The sequence below is a fragment of the Bubalus bubalis genome, chromosome 10 (genome assembly GCF_019923935.1).
Source record: "Bubalus bubalis isolate 160015118507 breed Murrah chromosome 10, NDDB_SH_1, whole genome shotgun sequence".
Classification (NCBI taxonomy): Eukaryota; Metazoa; Chordata; class Mammalia; order Artiodactyla; family Bovidae; genus Bubalus; species Bubalus bubalis.
The window spans coordinates 37611596-37633168 of NC_059166.1; the positions used below are offsets into that span (position 1 = coordinate 37611596).

Consider the following 21573-nt stretch of genomic DNA (forward strand, 5'->3'; position numbering starts at 1 on the left):
ACGTCGCTTAAATGTCTGTGTTGAGCATTGGTTTTTGCTGGTTGAGAAATCTTTACTTTATGTGGTGATTCCTCTAAATGGTTACCGTATGCACTGTCCTGATAAAGAAAATTTGAGCAGAGAAATTCATTGTAATACAGGCCTCAACACTGACTTGGTCAGAAGTTGATATATTTAAAGGCTAGTGAAAGTCTCAGCAAAACATTGGTTAAAGCCCAGATTGCTTCCTTTATGGGAAAGGGGCAGAGATCTCTGACAAGGTCTCTTAACATCACTCAGTATTAATATAAAGATTGCTTGTGTTTGGGTGAGTGGCTTATTTGCTGGGAACCTGGTAAAAGGCCAGACTGACTGTTTATATGATGCTTAGAATGAGAGAACTGGTTAATACATTGGAAATCAGTAATTAACATACTGACTGAAATGATGATATCCAGCTTTTTTAAATTCTAAATAAAGGAAATGGCAGAAAGAACCATAAGTCTTTGCTCCTTAGAATGTTTTAAGAATGGTGGAAAATCCAACATTCACTTGTACAACTTCTCTAGTACACCAAGTCTAGAAATATTTCAGTAGTTAAAGGGCTTCGTATTAATGAAAAAGAGAAAGTTTTCTTTTTACTTTCAGGATGCATTTTAATTACTAAATTAGTTGGTTATCTTTTCTTCAAAGTTTATTTCTGCCTTACACAACTGAATTGTTAAACTTCTTCAACTGAGAATATTTAAGATTCCTTTGCCAATATGATAAAAAAATTTAATTCAAGGCCATAAGGCAGATCTTTGCTCGTCCTCTAGAAGGTTGGGTTATGGAGTTCCATTTTACATGGCTTCAGCATTTTGCAGAACTCCCTTCATAAATGAAAAATGATCCATCACCCATCATGCTTGAGCTGAGTCAGGAGCCACTGCTGAAATAAGCCAGAATGTGTCTGATATGGGTGAAGTGTAGCCTACCAGGAATCCCTCCATGAGAAACAAAACAAAGAAATGTTTAAATGTGAGCTTGGATGGTTTCCAATTTTACCAAAGTGTAACTGTGGCTTCAGTTGTGAATTGTATTTTTCAGTACATTTACTCTCTATTACTTTGTTCACTGAGTTTGTCTAGATTGTGTATCTAACACTAAACAAAAAAGATGAGATTTTACTAGGAGAGAAAAATTTTTACTGGATAAAAAATAGGAGAAGAAACTTAGGTAAATACATTAATATGTTTTGCAAAAACACCTGGTTTCTTACCCTAGAATTCCTATAAGGGCTACTGCAAAAATTGCCAGAACAAATTGCTTTTGATTTATTTTAATGTTTTTAAAGAAGAAAAGTCACTTGTTTATACATATTTTAGGGAAGATGAGGTGAAAATGAAGGTTGCCAAGCGAGAGTGATAGGATAGTATCATACACTTTCTCAGGCGTCAGTCGCCGTATTGAAATAAAATTCTTTGCTGAAGTTACTAGTTAATCAGACTTCTCTGATAGCTCAGTTGGTAAACAATCTGCCTGCAGTGCAGGAGACCTCGGTTCAATTCCTGGGTCAGAAAGATCCACTGGGGAAGGCATAGGCTGCTCACTCCAGTATTGTTGGGCTTCTCTTGTGGCTCAGCTGGTAACGAATCCACCTGCAATGTGGGAGACCTAGGTTCAATCTCTGGGCTGGGAAGATCCCCTGGAGAAGGGAAAGGCTACCCACTCCAGTATTCTTGCCTGGAGAATTCCATGGACAGAGGACACCACTGAGCAACTAACACTAGTAAGGAATCTTTCCTATTGCTAGCATCAAGCCTAAGAGACTTTGATATGTAACGTGGTTCAAAGTTTACTACATTTTATCCATAAAGGTTGCAGCACCGCCACACCATTACATGGGTAGGAAGGGTAGGTGCTGCTCTCTTTGTTGAGTAATGGCTTGAGGTTGTGCTGAAAATATCTAACGACTCTTGATTTTGAGAAGCCATTTATTTTCATGGTTGAGAGTAAAGAACCTGTATAGTACCTGGGTTCACATCCTGACTCTGATATTTACTTGCTTTGTAACCCTGGGCAATTTTATTTTTCTCTACTAAGAGGTACTTTTCATTAATATGTTCCTTTTACATTTTAATAAAGCTCTTTTCATCTGTGAAATCATTTCTATGGCTGTTTGGCATGTAATCATCCATTAGTTCCATAATGAGGTTGGACGAAGTCACATATGTACTGTCAGGGCTGCCCAGGTCTCCAAGGCTTATTTTTGGAACTTCAACTTGTACCTGAGACCTGAAAATTAGGAATGAAGACTTGGATTATGCACATCTGACTTCTGGGTACCCTTCCACAATGGACTTGTGCTTGGGTATGTTTGAGACAGAGCATTGGAATCCTGTTTTCTTTTATCTATTTCCTTGATTCACACAATTACTTTTAATTTTATTTCATTTATAGAAAAAGCACCAGCCCAGTGATCCATAGGAGGAGATAACAAATGATTGAGTGAATAAATGTATTTGGGTTCACACACATTATGTGTTTAAATATTTGCATGCAGGTATGCATGAATATGATGGGTCATAATGTAAAATACATTTCCTTTTGTCATCTTAAAACCTTGAAGCCCAGAAAGGACCTTGAGAGTGTTTTCAGCTCTTGCATATTCTCACTTTCTGATTTGAACCACTGTCCAGCCAGACAGTCTGATTTGCTTTTAGACATAGTACTGTCATTCAGACCCCATTTCCAGCTTCAGTTTCTTGGCTGCTGCCTACTTGGTATAAGGGAAAGAAAATCAGGTCATATGGAAGTGAGCAGGTCTTTGGAGGAGAAATCAAAGATCTTTGGTTGAAAGCTTTAAACCAGACTGTGTACTACCTGTAATTTTCAAGAATATTTAAGATCAGAGTGATCTAATCCAGGTGTTGATGAACTATGGCCTGCAGGCCAAATCCAGCATGCCAACTGTTTTTATACCTTTTTTTTTTTAATTGAGAAAAAAAATTTTTTTTGGCTGCTTCTTGTGGCATGTATATTCTTAGTTCCCCTGCCATGGGTTGAACCTGTGCCCCCTGCAGTGGAAGCATAGAGTCTTTCCTGGACCATCAGGGAAGTCCTGCCGTCTGTTTTTGTAATAAAAGTTTTGTTTGAATACAGCTGTACCCATTTGTTAGGTAGTCTCTGTGGCTACTTTTTGCTGCAGTGACAACAGTTATGTAGTTGTGACAGAAATGATATGGCCTGCATAACCTAAAATATTTATTAATTGGCTTTTGATAGACGAAGTTTGCTGCCTTAATCTAAAGGAAGGTTATTTCCTTACTGAAAACATATCTGATGAATATTCAGAGAAAACTGGTTATGGTAATATAATATTTTCTTTATGGGGACTCTCTGTAGTCTTTCTGGGTAAACTGTGTAGAAACCATAAGATTCTTTCTTCTGCTGTTTAATATGTATGTGCAGGAGTTTGCCTCTGTATAGTGTATATACAGAATACATTGTTAAGAATGGAACATAAAAAAATAAGGGTGCTGTTAAAAAACTTGTTGAATGTTAGGGGGTTTACGTGTATTATCACTAATCCTCATACAACTGTACTGTAACTATTATTATCTTGATTTTATTGGGAAGGAAATTGAAACTCAAAGAAATCAGATAGCAAAGCTGTGTATGTGCTCAGCCATCTCTGCATGCTTCATCTAGAAATGCTGTCTTTCTTCTACCGCATCATGACAGTATATGCCAATTTGTTAAATTCCTCGTGTGTGTGTGTTCAGTCACTCAGTCATGTCCAGCTTTTTGCGACATCATATAGAGTGTAGCCCGCCAGGGTCCTCTGACCTTGGGACTTTTTCAGGCAAGACTATTGCAGTGGGTTGCCGTTTCCTTCTCCAGGGGATCTTCCTGACCCAGGAGTGGAACCTGTGTCTCTTGAGTCTCCTGCCTTGGCAGGTAGATTCTTTACCACTGTGCCACCTGGGAAGCCTTGAAGTTGAGGAGATTTTATTTATTTATTTTTTTTTGAGGAGATTTTAATATTGCTTCTCTGCAAAGATGGAGGGAAGTAAAATTGGACTTATTTTTCTATTCTGGTTAATTTAGTCTTATTAAAGGAAGATTATTCAGCTAGTAGTATAGCATTTGCTTCAAAACATAGACAATTTGAATATAAGTCTTACTAGCTAAATAATCTTGGATTATATATATTATACATGTATTCTTGGCTTGAAGTGGTATTAGATAATTTATGGGTGTGTTTGAAATGAGCTCTTGACTCATCATTAAGAGTCATTTATATCTATCAATAAATGATGGGTTTGAATTTCCATAAATGTATTTCAAGTTCCTTTTCCTTTATGGAGGAGCTAGGCTGAAATAATATTTTCTTATACTAATTAACTACTAGCAGGGCAAAATATATTTTTTTCTGGATCTGAAGTTATTACCTTTAACCTTTTTTTCATAAATTGTCTTTAGATCCTCTTTGTTATTGAACCAGAGCAACGTGTTAAGTTTAAGTGACTCATACTTATGAGCTCAAAGATATTCATCCTTTTCATCTATTTGGATTTTTTTTTCCTATTTGAATTTCTGTACTTAAATTGAGAACAAGCATTGCTTACCCTTAGATTGGAGATAAACTTCCTAAACACTGATTATGATGTGTTGATTCTTATTTTGTACCTTCAATATTCCAAGAAGTTGAACGGGAAAACAATCTATTAAGATATCCCAGTAGGTTTCAGAGGAAATATGAACTTTATTTAAAAGCATCAATTTTTATACTTTTCCAATAATCTGTTTTTCTGGAAATAGACAATGTTGCCTCAGATTATAAGTGGAATTACATTTAAGATATTCAGTAACAAGTTACTTTTCTGTTCTTCTGAATTTTTTTTTCTGTGAAACATATTGACTTCTTTGTAATGCATTTTGGGGCTTATACCGGTAAAAATATATTATGGTTTTGATTAGCATAGATACAGATCATCTATTCAAAGTTAGTTTGATTTAGTATTGCATGTGACCTAATGTGACACATATTACCCTTTCTTTGGAGGAAAGATTATTTCTTAATGGAGGGTTGATTATTTCAAAGTTGATGGTCACTTACATGAGCAAATTTGTGTATCACAGTTTAATTCACAATTGGAAAATATTAATTTGTCCATTTTTGAGGGTCATAAACAACAGTATTTATAATATTGCATTTTGCCAACATATTTTGTCTAGAACTTTTTATCTTTTCAGAACCCTGTGTATTCCAACTTAAGAAAATAAAAATTAAAATGGCCTCTATCTTTAGCTAAATGAGGCTTTTTCTTTACAAATAGTAAAGAACCATGAAATATAATTCTATATGTTTCTTGCTATTTACTTCAGTCAGAAAATTAAGACTTCATAGATGCTTTGAAAAAATGTCCTCCATAAAATGTTCAGAGTTGTCTGGGGGACTACTGACTTTTTATTTTTCTCCAACCCAACTTGGTTCTAAATTAACCTGACCCTGAGTTTTATGGAAAGTTTTGATATCAGAAAGTATTTGACTTTAATACTCATACTTGTAGGCTTCCCAGGTGGCACTAGTGGTAAATAACCTGCCAGCCAATGCAGGAAACGTAGGAGATGCGGGTTCAATCCTGGAGTCAGGAAGATCCCCTGGAGGAGGACATGGCAACCCACTCCAGTGTTCTTGCTTGGAGAATCCCATGGACAGAGAAGCTTGGCAGGCTGCAGTCCATAGGGTCACACAGAGTCGGACATGACTGAAGCGACTTAGCACACACACTTTGATTCTTTTACGATTTCACAGGAAGGGTCTCTGTTTCCATACTGCCTCATAGAGCCATCACCATCTGTTTAAATAAACACTCAAGAATCTCTCTAAATTCTAGATGTTTAGGCAATATAATTTTCGAGAGAGGAATATTTTAATTTTTTATATTTTTGTATTTAATGTTAGTACACATCCTTTCAGTGGGAATGGAAAGAAATTTAGGCAAGTCTAGATTAGCTTGATTTTAATTTTCAGATGAACAGCTTGCAATGCCCCACAAATGGGTTGTGCCAATGGAAGCAGGCCATTGTGTGACAGATCTGTACCTTAGCTGGCTGACTGGCATAGAGGAATTAGCAATCTGTGAAATGGCTCTTCAGAAGTAATTTTCCTCCAAGGGTCGAGGAACTTGCGGTTGTCATTTCTCTGAAATGGTTTTGCTTCTACTCGCAGTCCTGTCACCAGCAGCAAACACAAAAACTGAAAATGTAAGGTGTTTTCTTGCTCATTTTTCATCCTCTCTGCCTAAGTAAATTTCTTGAACATCATTTCAGTGTTACCTCCTTTTGTCTAGCTCAGTGGAGCTTTGAGTTTGTACGTTAGGTTTTATTTATGAATTAGAGCCTTGCTAAGATCTCTTTTTTAAATAGGTCATAATACTATATATAAAAATGTCTTAAACAGAGGGACATGTGTGTAGAAGATGATGTATTAAAGAAGACTTTGTTTTTAGTCTAGTGAGCCTTAAAGGTAAACTAAGGTTATGCAAAGTTAGCTCTAGTTATATTAAGTGCTGTCTGTTGTAAGGTTGAACCAAGTTATCTACAGACATTTTCCCCCATTACTCTTTAAACTTCACATAGCTTCTGGAGTGTTACTTTTGTTATCATTATTATTAATGTGCCTTGAACTGGATCATACTCCTGGATGAAACCCTTTAATGATTTCATACGATGATAGACTAAACCCTAAATGTTTTACGGTGTCTGAAAATCTCATATTTAGTTTTTTGTCCCTGATTGCTTTTCATTCTCATTACACAGAATTGAGATTCTTCAGCATCTCCTGTTCCTTTAGATTTGTTATGCCCTTGCTTTTGCTTTTTCTCTAATTGCATTCTGGCCTGGCACATCCTTACTCATTTTTATAGGCCTAACTCCATGAAGCCTTCCGAAGCCAACTCAGGTATAGGCAGCCAATTCATTTGTCATTTGTGTTCTTTGTGGCTTTGGTCATACTATTATGATCCCTTGTTGTTGTTCTTTAGTTGCTGTCATGGCCAACTCTTTTGTGACCCCATGGACTTTAGCCTGCTAGTCTCCTCTGTCCATGGGAATTCCCAGTTAAGAATTCTGGAGTGGGTTGCCACTGCGTTCTCCAGGGGATCTTCCCCACCCAGGAATAGAACCTGCATCTCCTGTATTGACAGATGGATTCTTTACCACTGGGCCACCAGGGAAACCCATGATCCCTTGTAACATACTGTATTTTATATATATATACACTTTCCCACTCGTGTCTGTCCATTCCATTCATCAGGCCAGGAATAGTATTTTTGGTATTTCTTATCATCTAGTCCAGTATACTGTATTAGTTTTTAACCTTGAACTTCAAAATTCTTTACAAAAAGATTCATAAACATCTTTTGCTGCTGCTAAGTTGCTGCTAAATAGCTTCAGTCGTGTCCAACTCTGTGCAACCCCAGAGACGGCAACCCACCAGACTCCCCCGTCCCTAGGATTCTCCAGGCAAGAACATTGGAGTGGGTTGCCATTTCCTTCTCCAATAAACATCTTTTACCAAAGATTAATTCCTATGCTACCTATGTAATGCATAGATATATTGTACTTCTTAGATTAGAACTTATTGTAAATTACAAAATAAAAAATTATCTTAAAAAAAATTCTTTTATCACCCAAGTCAGATGGACCAGGAACTTTTCCTAAGATTCTTGACTAATATGGCAGTGATGTGCAACAAATAACAAGGATTGACCCACTTATTTTGTATAGCTACACTTAGTTGTTATTGCTAATAAGAATCCTGGAGGCTAAAATTAACAATGGCCATGAAGGACAGCAATTAAGGCCATTTGTCTTCTAAATGTGCCAATGTAGGTTCCACTGGTAGTTTAAATTTATATATGGAAGTCACTCATACTATTATAATGGGCAGTGAAGGCCCTGAAGGTATGTGTTACAAAGCAATAAGTCATTTTAGGGTCATGATAGCAAATTATATTTTGAGACAAACTTTCCCATTGCTATGGAAAGATTCATTTCCTAACAACCTCTTTTCACGGATTAATTTTAAATTAAAAAGTACATCATTTTTCATGACAGCATTTATATAAAGGCTATTTTAGGCATATTTAAATGACAGTGTTAAGACTTCAACCTGCTGAAATTTTGTTATTGTAAAGGATTGATGTGGTCATAAGAGTGATTTGGGGATACCCAAGTCATATTCCACTTTTGATAAAGATTGCTCAGGCCATAATGTGATCTGAACATTTCTGATTTTGCGTTTTTTGCCTATAACACTGGCTTGTCTCTGTCATTGGTGAGAAATATAACTTTTATTCTCAAATTGATAAACTTTTGATGAGGGAAATGAATTCTTCATTTATTGAGAATTTATAGGCCTAAAGTTTAACGGCCCCCCTAGCCTGCTTTTAGTCAGAGAATTCAGAGTTTCTTCACAAGGATCCCCATGGAAACTAAACAAAAAAAGCTACTTGAAAGGAGACAGGTTATTGGTTTTTCTCATTAAATCCACTGCTGGATTTTCATTAGTTCTAATCCATTTTCATTCAAGATTAGATATATAGGCCAGTTCTGATTTTCATGAATTGAATAAGTGAAATATGTTGAGTTGTGTCTGCCTGTATATGCAGTCTGAGATGCAAAAGTAATTATTCTTCTTCTGCCATAAAATTACCCCAGAAAATAAAGCCAGTAAAAATGACTGATGTAAAGGGGAAAGGCCACCTCCATTTTTTAAAAAAGAGGTTATTAAATAAAGTGAAGGTGCTGAGAGGGATGGTAGGCTAATCTGATCAGGTTTATGCTTCATTCAGTTTTTCCCCACTTTTGTGTCATAATTGTGTATGAAAGTAATCTAAATAAAGTATGGAAGCGTGTTTCACTGACCACAAGCACTTTAGACCTTATAAAAGTTTAAGTATTTCGTTTGCTATTATGACTACATTTCAAAGTGTTCTTTTAAAGCAAGAAATTTGGTAAAACTTAGATATTGTGGGACTTCCCAGGTAGCTCAGGTGATAAAGAATCTGCCTGCCAGTGCAGGAGCCACAGGAGACCTGGGTTCGATCCCTGGGTGGAGAAGATCCCCTGAAGAAGGAAATGTGTACTGGAGGCAACTCACTCCAGTATTCTTGCCTCAAAAATTCCATAGACAAAGGAGTCTGTCAGGCTACAGTCCCTGGGGAACTTGCCTTATAAAGACAATTTTCACTCTTTTCCTTCCTTCCCTTCCCCTCGATAAAGCTGTTAAAAATTATTTAGATTCCTGGTGGTTTATATAGTTAAATGTATCTTCTATTATTCATATTTAAAAATCTGTGCCTCAGCCTTACTTCTGAGGCTCAAATCAATCTCTTACTCAAACAAGATACTGATAGAAGTTTCAATGTATGTGGACATTTAATGAAAGTAGTAATAGATAGAAATACTGTTTACTATTAAATTTATGAGTACCACAATGTACATTGCAATCTAATGTGTTTTCCAGCACATCTACTGTTTAGAATATAACAGTAATTCTTCTTTTCCCCTTTCAGGTGGCTGTACTTTTGATGATGGTCCTGGAGCTTGTGATTACCACCAGGATTTATATGATGACTTTGAATGGGTACATGTTAGTGCTCAAGAACCTCATTATCTGCCACCAGAGATGCCTCAAGGTAAGAGTCATTCTATTTACTGAGGTTGGAAAAGCCCTTTGGAATATGTAGCATTTTCTTATATTAGGTTATAATATAATAATTTGTTATAACAAACTACTGTGGTCAAACTACTTGACCCCATCAAAGACCCTCAATGGATTCTTTGCCTTTTCTTGAATAACTTTATCTAATCCTTTGCACCTCAAGAAAATTCACTGTAATCTTCGTTATCTCTGACCCTGAAAAAAGGTAAGTATTAGTGCTTGTTTTCCTGTTTAATAAAAAAGCAAAATGGAAATAAAACCAAGCATAAAAAATAAAAAGAACATCCAAAATCCTTTCAAAACTGTCTGCATTGTGAGATCAGCTCACTTACTACCTCTTCTATTAAATCATGAGATTTGATGTAATCAGACCACTTTAATGGCAGAAAGCAAAGAAGAACTAAAGAACGTCTTGATGAGGGTGAAGGAGGAGAGTGGAAAAGCTGGCTTAAAAACTAAATGTTAAACAACTAAGATCATGGCATCCGGCCCCATTACTTCATGGCAAATAGAAGGGGAAAAGGTGGAAGTAGTGACAAATTTCCTCTTCCTGGGGTCTAAAATCACTGCAGATGGTGACCGGAGCCATGAAGTCAGAAGACAGCTGCTTCTTGGCAGGAACCTAGACAAACGTAGACAGCATGTTGAGAAGCAGAGACATCACTCTACCAACAAAGGTCCATATAGTCAAGGCTTTCCCAGTGGTTGGTTGTGAGAGCTGGACCATAGAGTAGGCAGAGTACCAAAGAATTGTTGCCTTTGAACTGTGATGCTGGAGAAGACTCCTGAGAGTCCCTTGGACACCAAGGAGGTCCAACCGGTCCATCCTAAAGGAAATCGGTTCTAAATATTCATTGGAAAGACTGATGCTGAAGCTGAAACTCCAATGTTTTGGTCACCTGATGAGAACAGCTAACTCATTGGAAAAGTCCCTGATGCTGGGAAAGATTGAGAGCAGAAGGAGAAGAGGGTGTCAGAGGATGAGGTGGCAGGATGGCATCACCGAGGCAATGGCTGTGAATGTGGGCAAACTCCGAGAGATGGTGAGGGACAGAGAGGCCTGGTGTGCTGCAGTCATGGGGTCACAAAGAGTTGGACGCAACTTGGCGACTAAACAACAGCAACAACCAGACTGAAGAGAAACTTTCTTGTTTCATGGCAGGGAGAGAGCTTATCTCATGCCATTGGCTCTCAGGAGAGACAGGCTAGACAGAGATGGAGATGGAGAGGACTTTTGTGAGTTGACTGTAGAAAAATAAGGCTGAATCCTGCTTTCTTTACCTTGATCCTGTTACATCCTTTGCATTTTGGTTTTGTGAAATAGAACATCTTCTTATTGTTTAAGCCAGTTCAAATTGTGTTTTCCCTTAATAATTAATAACATAGGATCTTAACATATACATACCATTTTATACACTGCTGCTGCTGCTAAGTCGCTTCAGTCGTGTCCGACTCTGTGCGACCCCATAGACGGCAGCCCACCAGGCTCCCCCGTCCCTGGGATTCTCCAGGCAAGAACACCAGAGTGGGTTGCCATTTCCTTCTCCAATGCATGAAAATGAAAAGGGAAAGTGAAGTCACTCAGTCGTGTCTGACTCTTAGCGATCCCATGGACTGCAGCCTACCAGGCTCCTCTGTCCATGGGATTTTCCAGGCAAGAGTACTGGAGTGGGGTGCCATCGCCGTCTCTGATTTTATATACTAGCAGGCTAATATTTGTGTCTTCATTTCCAGACTAGTTTGGAATTAATGTCAACCTCTGTGTGTATATTATTAAATTGAAAAATTGAAACTGCAAATAGAAATTTTAAAATACTTTACTAAAGAGAGTAAATTACCTTCCTATTACTTAGAAATAAAATATGGAATATAATTATGTATAATCACATATATAATATACAATATACTGATATTTAATAATGTAATATATTAATATACTGTGCAATAATACATCATCATTTTATTATAGTATATTATCATATGTGTTTGATGAGATATTTGCCTCTTAGTAGTAATTTAAATTTTAAAATACAGTTTCAGTGTTTTAATCATAATATTATACACTTCAATTTTTCTTACTGTTTCACCCCATGGTGTACTCTTTGAGAGTAGTGTGAATTAAATCTGCTTTCTACTCTAAATTGTCACTTTTCATGGGTGGGTAGACAAATGGATACTGCTGTAGCTGAGCTGAGCCATAATTTCCAGAGGAATAAATTGGTACTAGGCGACTAGTACCCTTTTCTTCTCATATTTGACCCTTATGTTGTCAGCAGACTTATTTATTTATTTTTGCATTCTTTATGATTTCCTTTATTTAAATATTAAAAAAAACAGGTAAAACAATAAAATAGAAGCCATGATAATGTTTTATTTGGTGTAGTTAATGACTATAAGGAGGTTTAAAAGAGTCTTCTTAGGTTGCTGCTAATATTCTATGTATGACCTGGGTAGCATGTTCACTTCATGAAAATCCATCCAAGCTATGCTTAAAATTTACTTTTTATTTTTTTTAATTTTAATTTTACATTGAAATATAGTTGATACACAATATTGAGTTAATTTCAGGTGTACAACAAAGTGATTTAGTTGTACATACACAAATATCTATTCTTATTTAGATTCTTTTTCCATGTAAGTTATAACAGAATACTGAGTAGAGTTCCCTGTACTGAAGAGTAGGTCTTTGTTAATGATCTATTTTATATTTAGTAATATATATATATATGTTAATCCCAAGCTCCTAATTTACTGCCCCCACCCCCACACACACTTTACCCTTTTGTAACAGCAAGTTTGTTTTCTGAGGCTGTGAGTCTGTTTTTGTTTTGTAAATAAGTTCATTTGCAACGTTGTTCTTTATATTCCACATATAAGTGACATCATATGTTATTTGTCTTTCTCTGTCTTACTTCACTTAGTATGATAACCTCTAGGTCCATTTATGTTGTTGCAAATGGCATTACTTCATTTTTATGGTTAAGTACTATTCCACTGTACATATATACCACATCTTCTTTACCTGTTTATCTCTTGATGAAAATTTAGCTTGGCTATTGTAAATAATGCTGCAGTGAACACTGGGGTTGTGTGTATCTTTTCGAATTATGGTTTTACCAGGATGTATTTCCAGGAGTGGGATTGCTGGATCAAATGGTGGTTCTCTTTTTAGTTTTTTAAAGAACCTCCGTACTGTTCTCCATAGTGGCTGTACCAGTTTGCATTAGTGTATGAGGGTTCCCTTTTCTCTAAACTTTCTCTAGTATTTGTTTGTGGACTTTTTGATGATAGCCATTCTGACTGGTGTGAGGTGATAACTCACAGTAGTTTTGATTTGCATTTCTATAATTAGTGATGTTGAGCATTTTTTCAGGTGCTTTTTGACAGTTTGTCTTTGTTGGAGAAATGTCTATTTAGATCCTCTGCCCATTTTTTGATTGGGTTATTTGTTCTAGACTCATTTAGTTGTGTATTGTAGGTTTGTATTTTCCCTCAAAGGTACATAACCTTATTTTCCTGGTACATTTTAGTTAAAGAAACTTCTGTAATATTTTATCTGTGCTTTCTCTGAGATATATTTAGACTGAATTTTTATATAAAAGTAGAAGGGGTGGGCTGGGATGCACATATTTTGACTGTTTATCATCAGAGAACAATCAGAAAGATGTTGATTTATGGAAATGTTACCATTGTTAATTACCATTGAAGATGGGTAATGAATAGCTGAAGAGTTACTGCTCAGATGACCTTGTTGGTTCACCTTTGATGAGCAGCTTAATCGGTGGTTACAGTACAGGATGATATGCACAGAAAATGAAAGTGTTTGAAATTCAGCCACATCTTTCAATTAATAGGACATTAAGTAATTAATCATGCAGAGGAGGGAAAAAGGTCATGGCCATTTTATTTTTGCAAATGCAATTTGTATTTGGTTTTTGTAGATGTTGAAAGAAAGTATCTATGTATCTGTTCTTTTTCTGTTCTCTTTTTATCATCTACACTACTTTTTTTTCATTTTCCATCTGATATTCCTTTAAAATACTCACTGAACATTATTCATAATTTGGAAAAAAGGAGATACTTAGATTTAGCCTATTAAAATTTTATAAATGATCCATTTATTTTAAAATAGACATGTTTATTTTTCTCACTTATTAAAAATGAGAAAACTCAAACATATAGCAGCCCAAAAGTAAGGCTGAGTCTCTGATGCAAACTTTTTTTTTCCCCTTTGGAACTGTTTAAAACATTAAAAAAAAAAATAGAGTACAGTTGATTTCCAATGTTGAGTTAGTTTCAGGTATATAGCAAAGTGAATCAGTTATACATATTCTGGATTGGCCAAAAAGTTAGTTTTTGAGTGTTTCTGTAAGATGCCTAGTTGGCGCAGTGGTGAAGAATCCACTTGCCAATGCAGGAGACATCCCTGGGTTGGCAAGATCCCCTGGAGGAGGAAATGGCAACCCACTCCAGTATTCTTGCTTGGAAAATTCCATGGACAGGGGAGCCTGGAGGGCTGTAAAGAGTCAGACATGTCTTAGCAACTGAATGTGCATGCTACAGAAAAATCCAAATGAACTTTTTGTCCAACTCAGTGTATATACATTTACATTCACATATACATATACATGTACATATGGCTTCCCAGGTAGTGCTAGTGCTAAAGAACTTGCCTGTCATTGCAGAAGATGTAAAAAGAGATGTGGGTTCGATTCCTAGGTCAAAAAGATCCCCGGAAGAGGGCATGGTAACCCACTCCAGTATTGTCTGGAGAATCCCATGGACAGAGGAGCCTGGTGGACTACAGTCAGTAGGGTCCCAAAGAGCTGTATACCACTGAAACAATGGTATTTAGCATGCACGCATGCATACATATACATATATTCAGTCTTTTTTAGATTCTTTTCCCACATAGACCATAACAGAGTATTGATAAGAGTTCCCTGCGCTATACAACTATTTTATAAATATAATGTGTGTATATCAACCCCAGTCTCCCAGTTTATCCCTCCCTCTCTTACCCTCTTTGTTTTCTACATCTGTAACTCTTTTTCTGTTTTGATACATGTTTATTTGTACCCTTTTTTAGGTTTCAGATATGAACAATATTATATTTGTCTTTCTCTGTCTGAATTCTTCACTCTGTATGATAATCCCTATCTAGGTCCATCCATTGTGCTGCAAATGACACTATTTTGTTTTTATTCACTGAAAAATATTCCATGGAATATGTACCACATCTTCTTCATCCATTCCTCTGTTGACTGACGGGCATTTAGGTTATTTCCGTGTCCTGGCTATTGCAAGTAGTACTGCAGTGAGCATTGTGGTGTGTGTATCTTTCTAAATTATTATTTTCTCAAGGTATATGCCAAAGAGTGGGATTGCTGGATCATATAGTAGCTTTATTTTCTGTTTGTTTTTTTTAAGGAACTTCCATATCATTCTCCATAGTGACTATACCAATTTACATTCCCACCAACAGTGTAGGAGGGTTCCCTTCTTTTCACACCCTCTCCATCATTTATTGCGTGTAGATTTATTGACGATGGCCATTCTGACTGGTGTGAGGTAATACCTTTTTGCAGTTTTGATTTTAATTTCTCCACTAATTATTGATGTTGAGAATCTTTTCATGTGCTTTTTAGTCATCTGTATGTCTTCTTTGGAGAAATGTCTATTTAGATCTTCTGGCCATTTGTTTTTTTTTTGTATTGGATCATTTGTTTTTTAAATATTGAGCTGCATGAGTTGTTTGCATATTTTGGAAATTAATCCCTTGTCAACAATCTTGTTATTGGACTCTCTTTACAATACTTGGACATTGTTAATTGGCATCTTTTTGTTGATCTTTTTGTCCTAAAAAGGTAGCAGGGAAGAGATAAGAGAGAATAAATAGATTAGATACTAAAAGAATGAAGATGAGTAGAAAAGAAAATTACTTCTTTTTGTTTGAAGACATAATGCTGTTAATTATTGCTTAAAGTGTTCTTCAGCAAAGCTGCCTTTGTCAGCTGATAATGATGGTGATTGAAAGGCCAGTGTAGGACATTTAACATAGCATGCAAAAGAATGAGTATATCCTAATGGCCAAAAATCATGTGAAAATGAGAGTACCTGCTCAACTCTTACATCAAAGGAATACAAATTAAAGCCACAACACGAAGAAGCTACAACACATGGAGCAAGAAGATGAAAATTAAAATTTCAAGTGCTGGTGAGAGTATGGCACAAGTGAAAGTCTTCATATACTGAACTTTGGTCAGGTATCAATCTGTATAACCATTTTGTACAGCCTAATTTCCCGGAAGACCCATTATGGAGTAGCAGCCCAGCAGGACTGAGTACACGTTTTCTAAATAACGTGTACAAGAGCACTTACAGCATTAGTATCCAAAATAGTCCGAAACTGAAAACAATTCAAATGTCTGTCAACAGTGCAATGAATAAAATCCTGATAAATCCACATAATGTTGCAATGTAAATGAACAAACTGTTTATATATGATAGGAATGAATTTTACACACATAATCTTGAGGAAAAGAAACTAAACACAAAAGGGTATGTACTTTCATTTATGTAAATTTCAAAAACAGGCAAAACAAATTGATGATATTAGAAGTCAGGATATTATTTACCTACAGAAGCACCTGGAGGGGTGGGGAGTGGTTAGTGCTTGGAAGGTGACAGGAAGGGGATTTCTGGATACTGGTAACACAATCTTTCTTGATCTAGATGGTTTATTCACAGATAAGCTGAAATTGAAAAATCATTGAAGTGTATAATTATGAGTTGTGTTCTTTTCTCTATATGTCTTATATGTTAATAGAAAATGCCAAGAAGTAGAATAAATAAAATCACAGCTCACAAGGATACTTTGGGGAAACTAGACAAAGAATTAAAAGATGTTACAGATTAGAATGAAAATATATAATAGGATACCTCAAATGGGTTCAAACTCCTTTTTTTTCCCTCACCAACCTTTATCCCTTCTCCCACATTCAAAGATAATATGCTCTTTGACGTCTCTGAGCCTTTGTATTAATATGTTTCCTTTCCTCTGTTTAGGCAATTCTCTGTTTATCTATTCATCAGACTCCTACCCATTCTTACTATGTCTGCTCAAGTTCTATCTGCTTTGGGAAGATTCTCCTGGCTGGCATGGAGTTTTTATATATTTCTTCTGTCCTCACTTTCAGATATGCTGTCCACTGTACCTGGTACATGCTTCAATTGCAGGCTGTTATAATACTTTAAAATATCTCCTTTTCTCCACCAAACTATAATGTCCTCATGAACATAAATCATATTTTTCATCTTTGGTTTTCCAAGACACTATTTCATTTTACTTAGGGAAAATGTCAACTTATATAATGTGGTTTAAAATATTTTGGTCAAGTATTAAACAAAAAACGTCTCCCTCTTGCTTTAAAATTAATTGAATTAAAAATACCTTACTTCTCAATCATTACATTCAGTTCAGATTTTAAGGTAATTAGAAGATCTTCATATTCTTAATAATATTTAGCTTTTGCTTTCATAAATGATTTCATCTATTTATTTTGGTTTTAATTTTAAATATTATTAATACTACCAAGAAAGAGCTCATTTTAAGGATCTCTCTCTTTTTCTTTTGTCTTTTACTAGTCAAATTAATTCCAATCTTCTACTCCTTAAAAATCTAGGCTATAAAAATCAAATCCATAAAGAATGAGAGGTGTTGCAGGGAAGTAGAAATTGTTCTTCGATCTCAAATACATCTGTATTCTTGATCTTGTCAGATGTTCCTGTCTACTTATGACATCATGAAACGAATTCACTAGACCATTTTGCTACATGTTCTGACCTAGATCCGAGCATAGACATTGTGATTGACATCTCAATAAATTTATCTTCATCTGTAATTATGACTCCTTTTTCCTTTTAACAGGTTTTGTAAAATGACTAATTGAATTTTAGTTTAGAGTCTCTAGAGTACTCATCTGACAGTTTAAAATTATGCTATGCTGTATTCTACCTTCAGTCTAGTACTTTTCCCCTGTGATAATGTAAATCACTATGCAGAGTCCCTTCTGTAAAATGCACACATTCTGTCTATCTAAGTATCTGTTTATGTCTGTCTATCACAAAAATAAAAGCCCTTTGTTAATAAATTAATCTGAAGGTTGAAGAAAGAAACCATTCCTCATAGGTTATAAAGCTTAGTGAGGTTGTGATTCAATAGTTTAAAAGCCCAACTAAGTATCAATTCTGCCCCCTTGTCAAATCCTCAGACTGAAATTTAGAGAGCAAATGGCATTACACAGAGAAGAATGAATACTGAACAATACTAATAAATGTGCCTGTAAATTCATTTATTCTTTTTGGAACAGTGTATCCTTTTTTTTTAATTTCTTTTATCCAAGAGTTTATAAATACAAATAATTAGCCGGGTTGTTAAAATAAGTTTTGTTTTCTTCACATATTTATTTGAAGAGACTAAATGTTTTTTGTATTCAATAGTGAGCATGCATAGGTCTCATGATTTTGTGCCTGGTTTTCTTCTGACATTGTATCATATAGTGAAAAACAAATGAAATATTATATTTAAATAATAATATTTGTTAAGTAACACAATTTCAGCTAGATTTTTCTATATAGCAATAGTCCCTTAGTTTTCTAGGTAAAGACTTACTCACAACTTACTAAATAATATTAGTTATTCAGTATATCACATTTTAATATATCTAAGAAATTTCAAGGGAGTTTTTGTGTTGTCTTACTGTTTCTAGTCGATAGTCTGTCTCATTGGGAACCTTAATCTCTCATTAAAATGAGTGGGTAGCCTTGCAATCGCCCTCTTACGACAGTTGATAATAAGGCATGTGTTTCTACAAGATCATAATTGCTAAATTCTCACATATCTGAGTTAACAGAATTATTTGATATCAAATCTGTCAGAGTCAAAATATGGCAGAAAGTGGTAGAATAAAGTTATGTGCATGTAATGTTGGTTAAGTGTTACAGGCAGTTTTGTTTATGTTAGAGGATAAAGCAAATCAGGCCAAAATGTTGGTTTATTCTGTTTGCCATCTAGTTATTATTGTCTGTTAATACTAGCAAAGATACTGTGTTGTGGACCTTGCAGTTGTCTTAAGCACCACTTGAGAGATGGGTTATAGTGGAGAGAAGAAGGGAAGGGTGGCAAGGAGAGAGAAGGAAAGGATAAGAGAATAACTTAACGTTAGTTCATTAAAACAGATGGAAATACTGTAAGTATTGAATACAGGCAATAGAGTCTAAGAAGGGGACAGAGCCTAAAACCCTCAGTTTAAAACTGGAAGGCTATGCATCAAAATCATTTGATAATTAGATTTTAAAAAAAATAGTAGAGTTCTCTTTTTGAAAGCAGTACTTCTCAGCACTCAAATATGTAAAACTGATAACTAAGAGCCACTGGTCCCAGAACTTGCTTGCTTTGTACTCCCTAACATCCCTACCCTACCCCTTTCCCCACCACCAGTTCCATCAAAATGGCTTCTCCAAGAAATACTTACGGAAGTAACATTCCAAAGGACAGCTTTAAAACAATAGTCAAATGTACATTCAGCACTTCAGATAAGCCTGCTCCCGTTGGCTATGACTTATTGGTAGTTTACTGGGTTCCTACTATACCAGGGACATGATATATATTTTTAATCCTCATGTGGACCCTGCAAAATTAGTGACAGTTTAGAGATAAGTGGAGTGAATAACTTGCTTAAAGCTGCTTAGGGATCAAATCTGAAGTTGGGTCTATCTGTCTGATATCACAATTATTCTTGCTACAGTGCTATCCTTCTTGATAAATTGTGGTGTAGCTGATGTATTTTCTTCACTTAGTCTTGCATCTTTAAATCCCCTATAAAAGGAGCTATGTATTAGGTTTATTCCACAATGTTTTCCTACAACTTCGTCTAGGTCCTGTTTTTTTCCAAAATTTAAAAGCTTGAAATGATTGTCTCTTAATCGTCACATGAAGTGGGGTCTGGGACTTGCTGTTGTTTGGAATTGCAGTGGAGCTTTGGGGTTTACTCCTGGTGTTCTCACCCACTAGTAAGAGGAGCTGACCTTTCTTTGACTTACCTGTATGTTATTTTTAGTTATTTGATGAACACTTGCTGCATGGCTGTCTAAGCAAAACCTTGGAAACATATATATTATCTGCTGTCTCATTAGAGCATTTATGGTAGAAGGAAAAATTTTGGACTAAAGAACTCAGACTAAAAATTAGGGTTTGAAAATAGTTTTAAGACATTGTTTGCAGTAGGATATTTTCGGACCTGAATTATGGGCTTATTTCAACATGCTCTTCCAAACCATATTATCATGTGTCTGTTGGTGCTTTTGCCCTCAGCACAGAGAAGATAGTTTACCACATTTGAGTTGCTTATTAAAAACAGTAGGAATCGGAGGCAGTGCAGGGTCAGAGAGTGAAAGGCTGTAATGGACCCTGTGAAGGGTGAGCTACTTCATGAGGGCAGGTTTTTAATGTAAGTACTGTTACCCTTGTGAACATAAATGCAGCGTGAAGAATGTCTAAATTACAGTGGACAGAAGTGGCATGCTGAGACAGGAATATTTTCCTGTTATTTCAGGTACGTGATGTATCTAAGTTAGATATGTCTCTGTATATCTCAGGGGGAGAAAACCGGTCAGTATTTAAAAAAAAGAAAAGAAAAGAAATTAATATTGGTGTCAGTGTTAGAGAACTTCCAATCTCCTAAATGAATTAGGGGTACGAATACAGAGTAATTTCAAAGACTATCCAGTCATATTTAACATGTGCCTTAAAATCAATACATGGTCTAAGGAAACAAAATTACTTTTCCTTGGAGGGGAGAAAGACTGAAAGTACAGTTATGACCTTATAAGTCCCTCTCCAAAAATAAACTTGCCTCATGATGGCTAAAGAACTCTTTTAGACATTCTCAGCTTCAAAGCTTTGTCTTCAAACATTAGAATGCCAGGGGAAACAAATTACACACAAAAAAGCAATGAAATCTAAGTGATTAAATTAGAGGTTATTTAAAGATATGTGATGTTAATTTTCTCCTATAGTTAATGTTGTAAAAAATACAGAGCTATGCGTATATATTTATCATTATGTTAAAAAGATGCCTTGAATATCTTCGAAGATTGTCAGTTTTCAACCTTGTATATGTCGAGAGTATGTTGACAGACCTTTTCCCCCTCCTTGAAAGAGGAAATTATTGATGATTTAGTTATTATAATAATTAAATTATTATTCCCTTGTTATAATAGAAGTGAGATGTTTTATACATTAAGAGCACGTGACAACTTATAAATGCCAGCAGCATCATGAAATCTTCACCTGGGGATGTAGATTAAAAAGATACACTGACTTGCTTCTTGTAGTTTATGGACTAAAGTAGGACAATTCTACAAATTTTATCAAGTAAATTAGATATTTCTGTTCCTCTCTTCCTCCCCTAGTTCTGAAATAGTTGGTGGATTAAATAGAAAAGTGGAATGGCAAATATGGCTATTTAAAAATTATATTTTGAGTGCATGGTTTTTATCCAAGCTAGGGTAGACTTAATGGATAATTAAAAAAAAAAAAATGCTCTTCTGACCACTTAGGCATTTTTACATGTCATTTCACTTAAATTCCATAAAAGCCTTTCTAGGTATGTATTAACACATCTTTTAGATGAGGGAACTGAGGTTCAGCAAGGCCAAGTAAATTTTCAGAGGTTTCATGTCTTGGGAAACTCAAGATTGGGAATTCAAGTATAAACAGATATAGCATAAAGATCTCATTTTTGACCTCTCTGTAAACAAACTGGAGTACAGATCCTTCCTTTAGAGACTACAGAAGAAAAAAAGCTTCAGGG

At 35.6% G+C, this 21573-nt stretch overlaps 1 protein-coding gene across 7 annotated transcripts in view; it reads left to right on the forward strand.

Moving 5' to 3' along the window:
* Positions 1–21573, forward strand: part of PTPRK (protein tyrosine phosphatase receptor type K) — a 623130-nt gene that overhangs the window by 135232 nt on the left and 466325 nt on the right. For 6 of the 7 annotated variants that reach the window (XM_045161947.1, XM_045161941.1, XM_045161943.1 and 3 more), the window contains exon 2: positions 9549–9671. In XM_045161947.1, the coding sequence (XP_045017882.1) occupies positions 9549–9671 (123 nt within the window). Of the gene's footprint in view, positions 1–9548; positions 9672–21573 lie in introns of those variants that run through there. The other variant, XM_045161945.1, reaches the window with a different exon arrangement.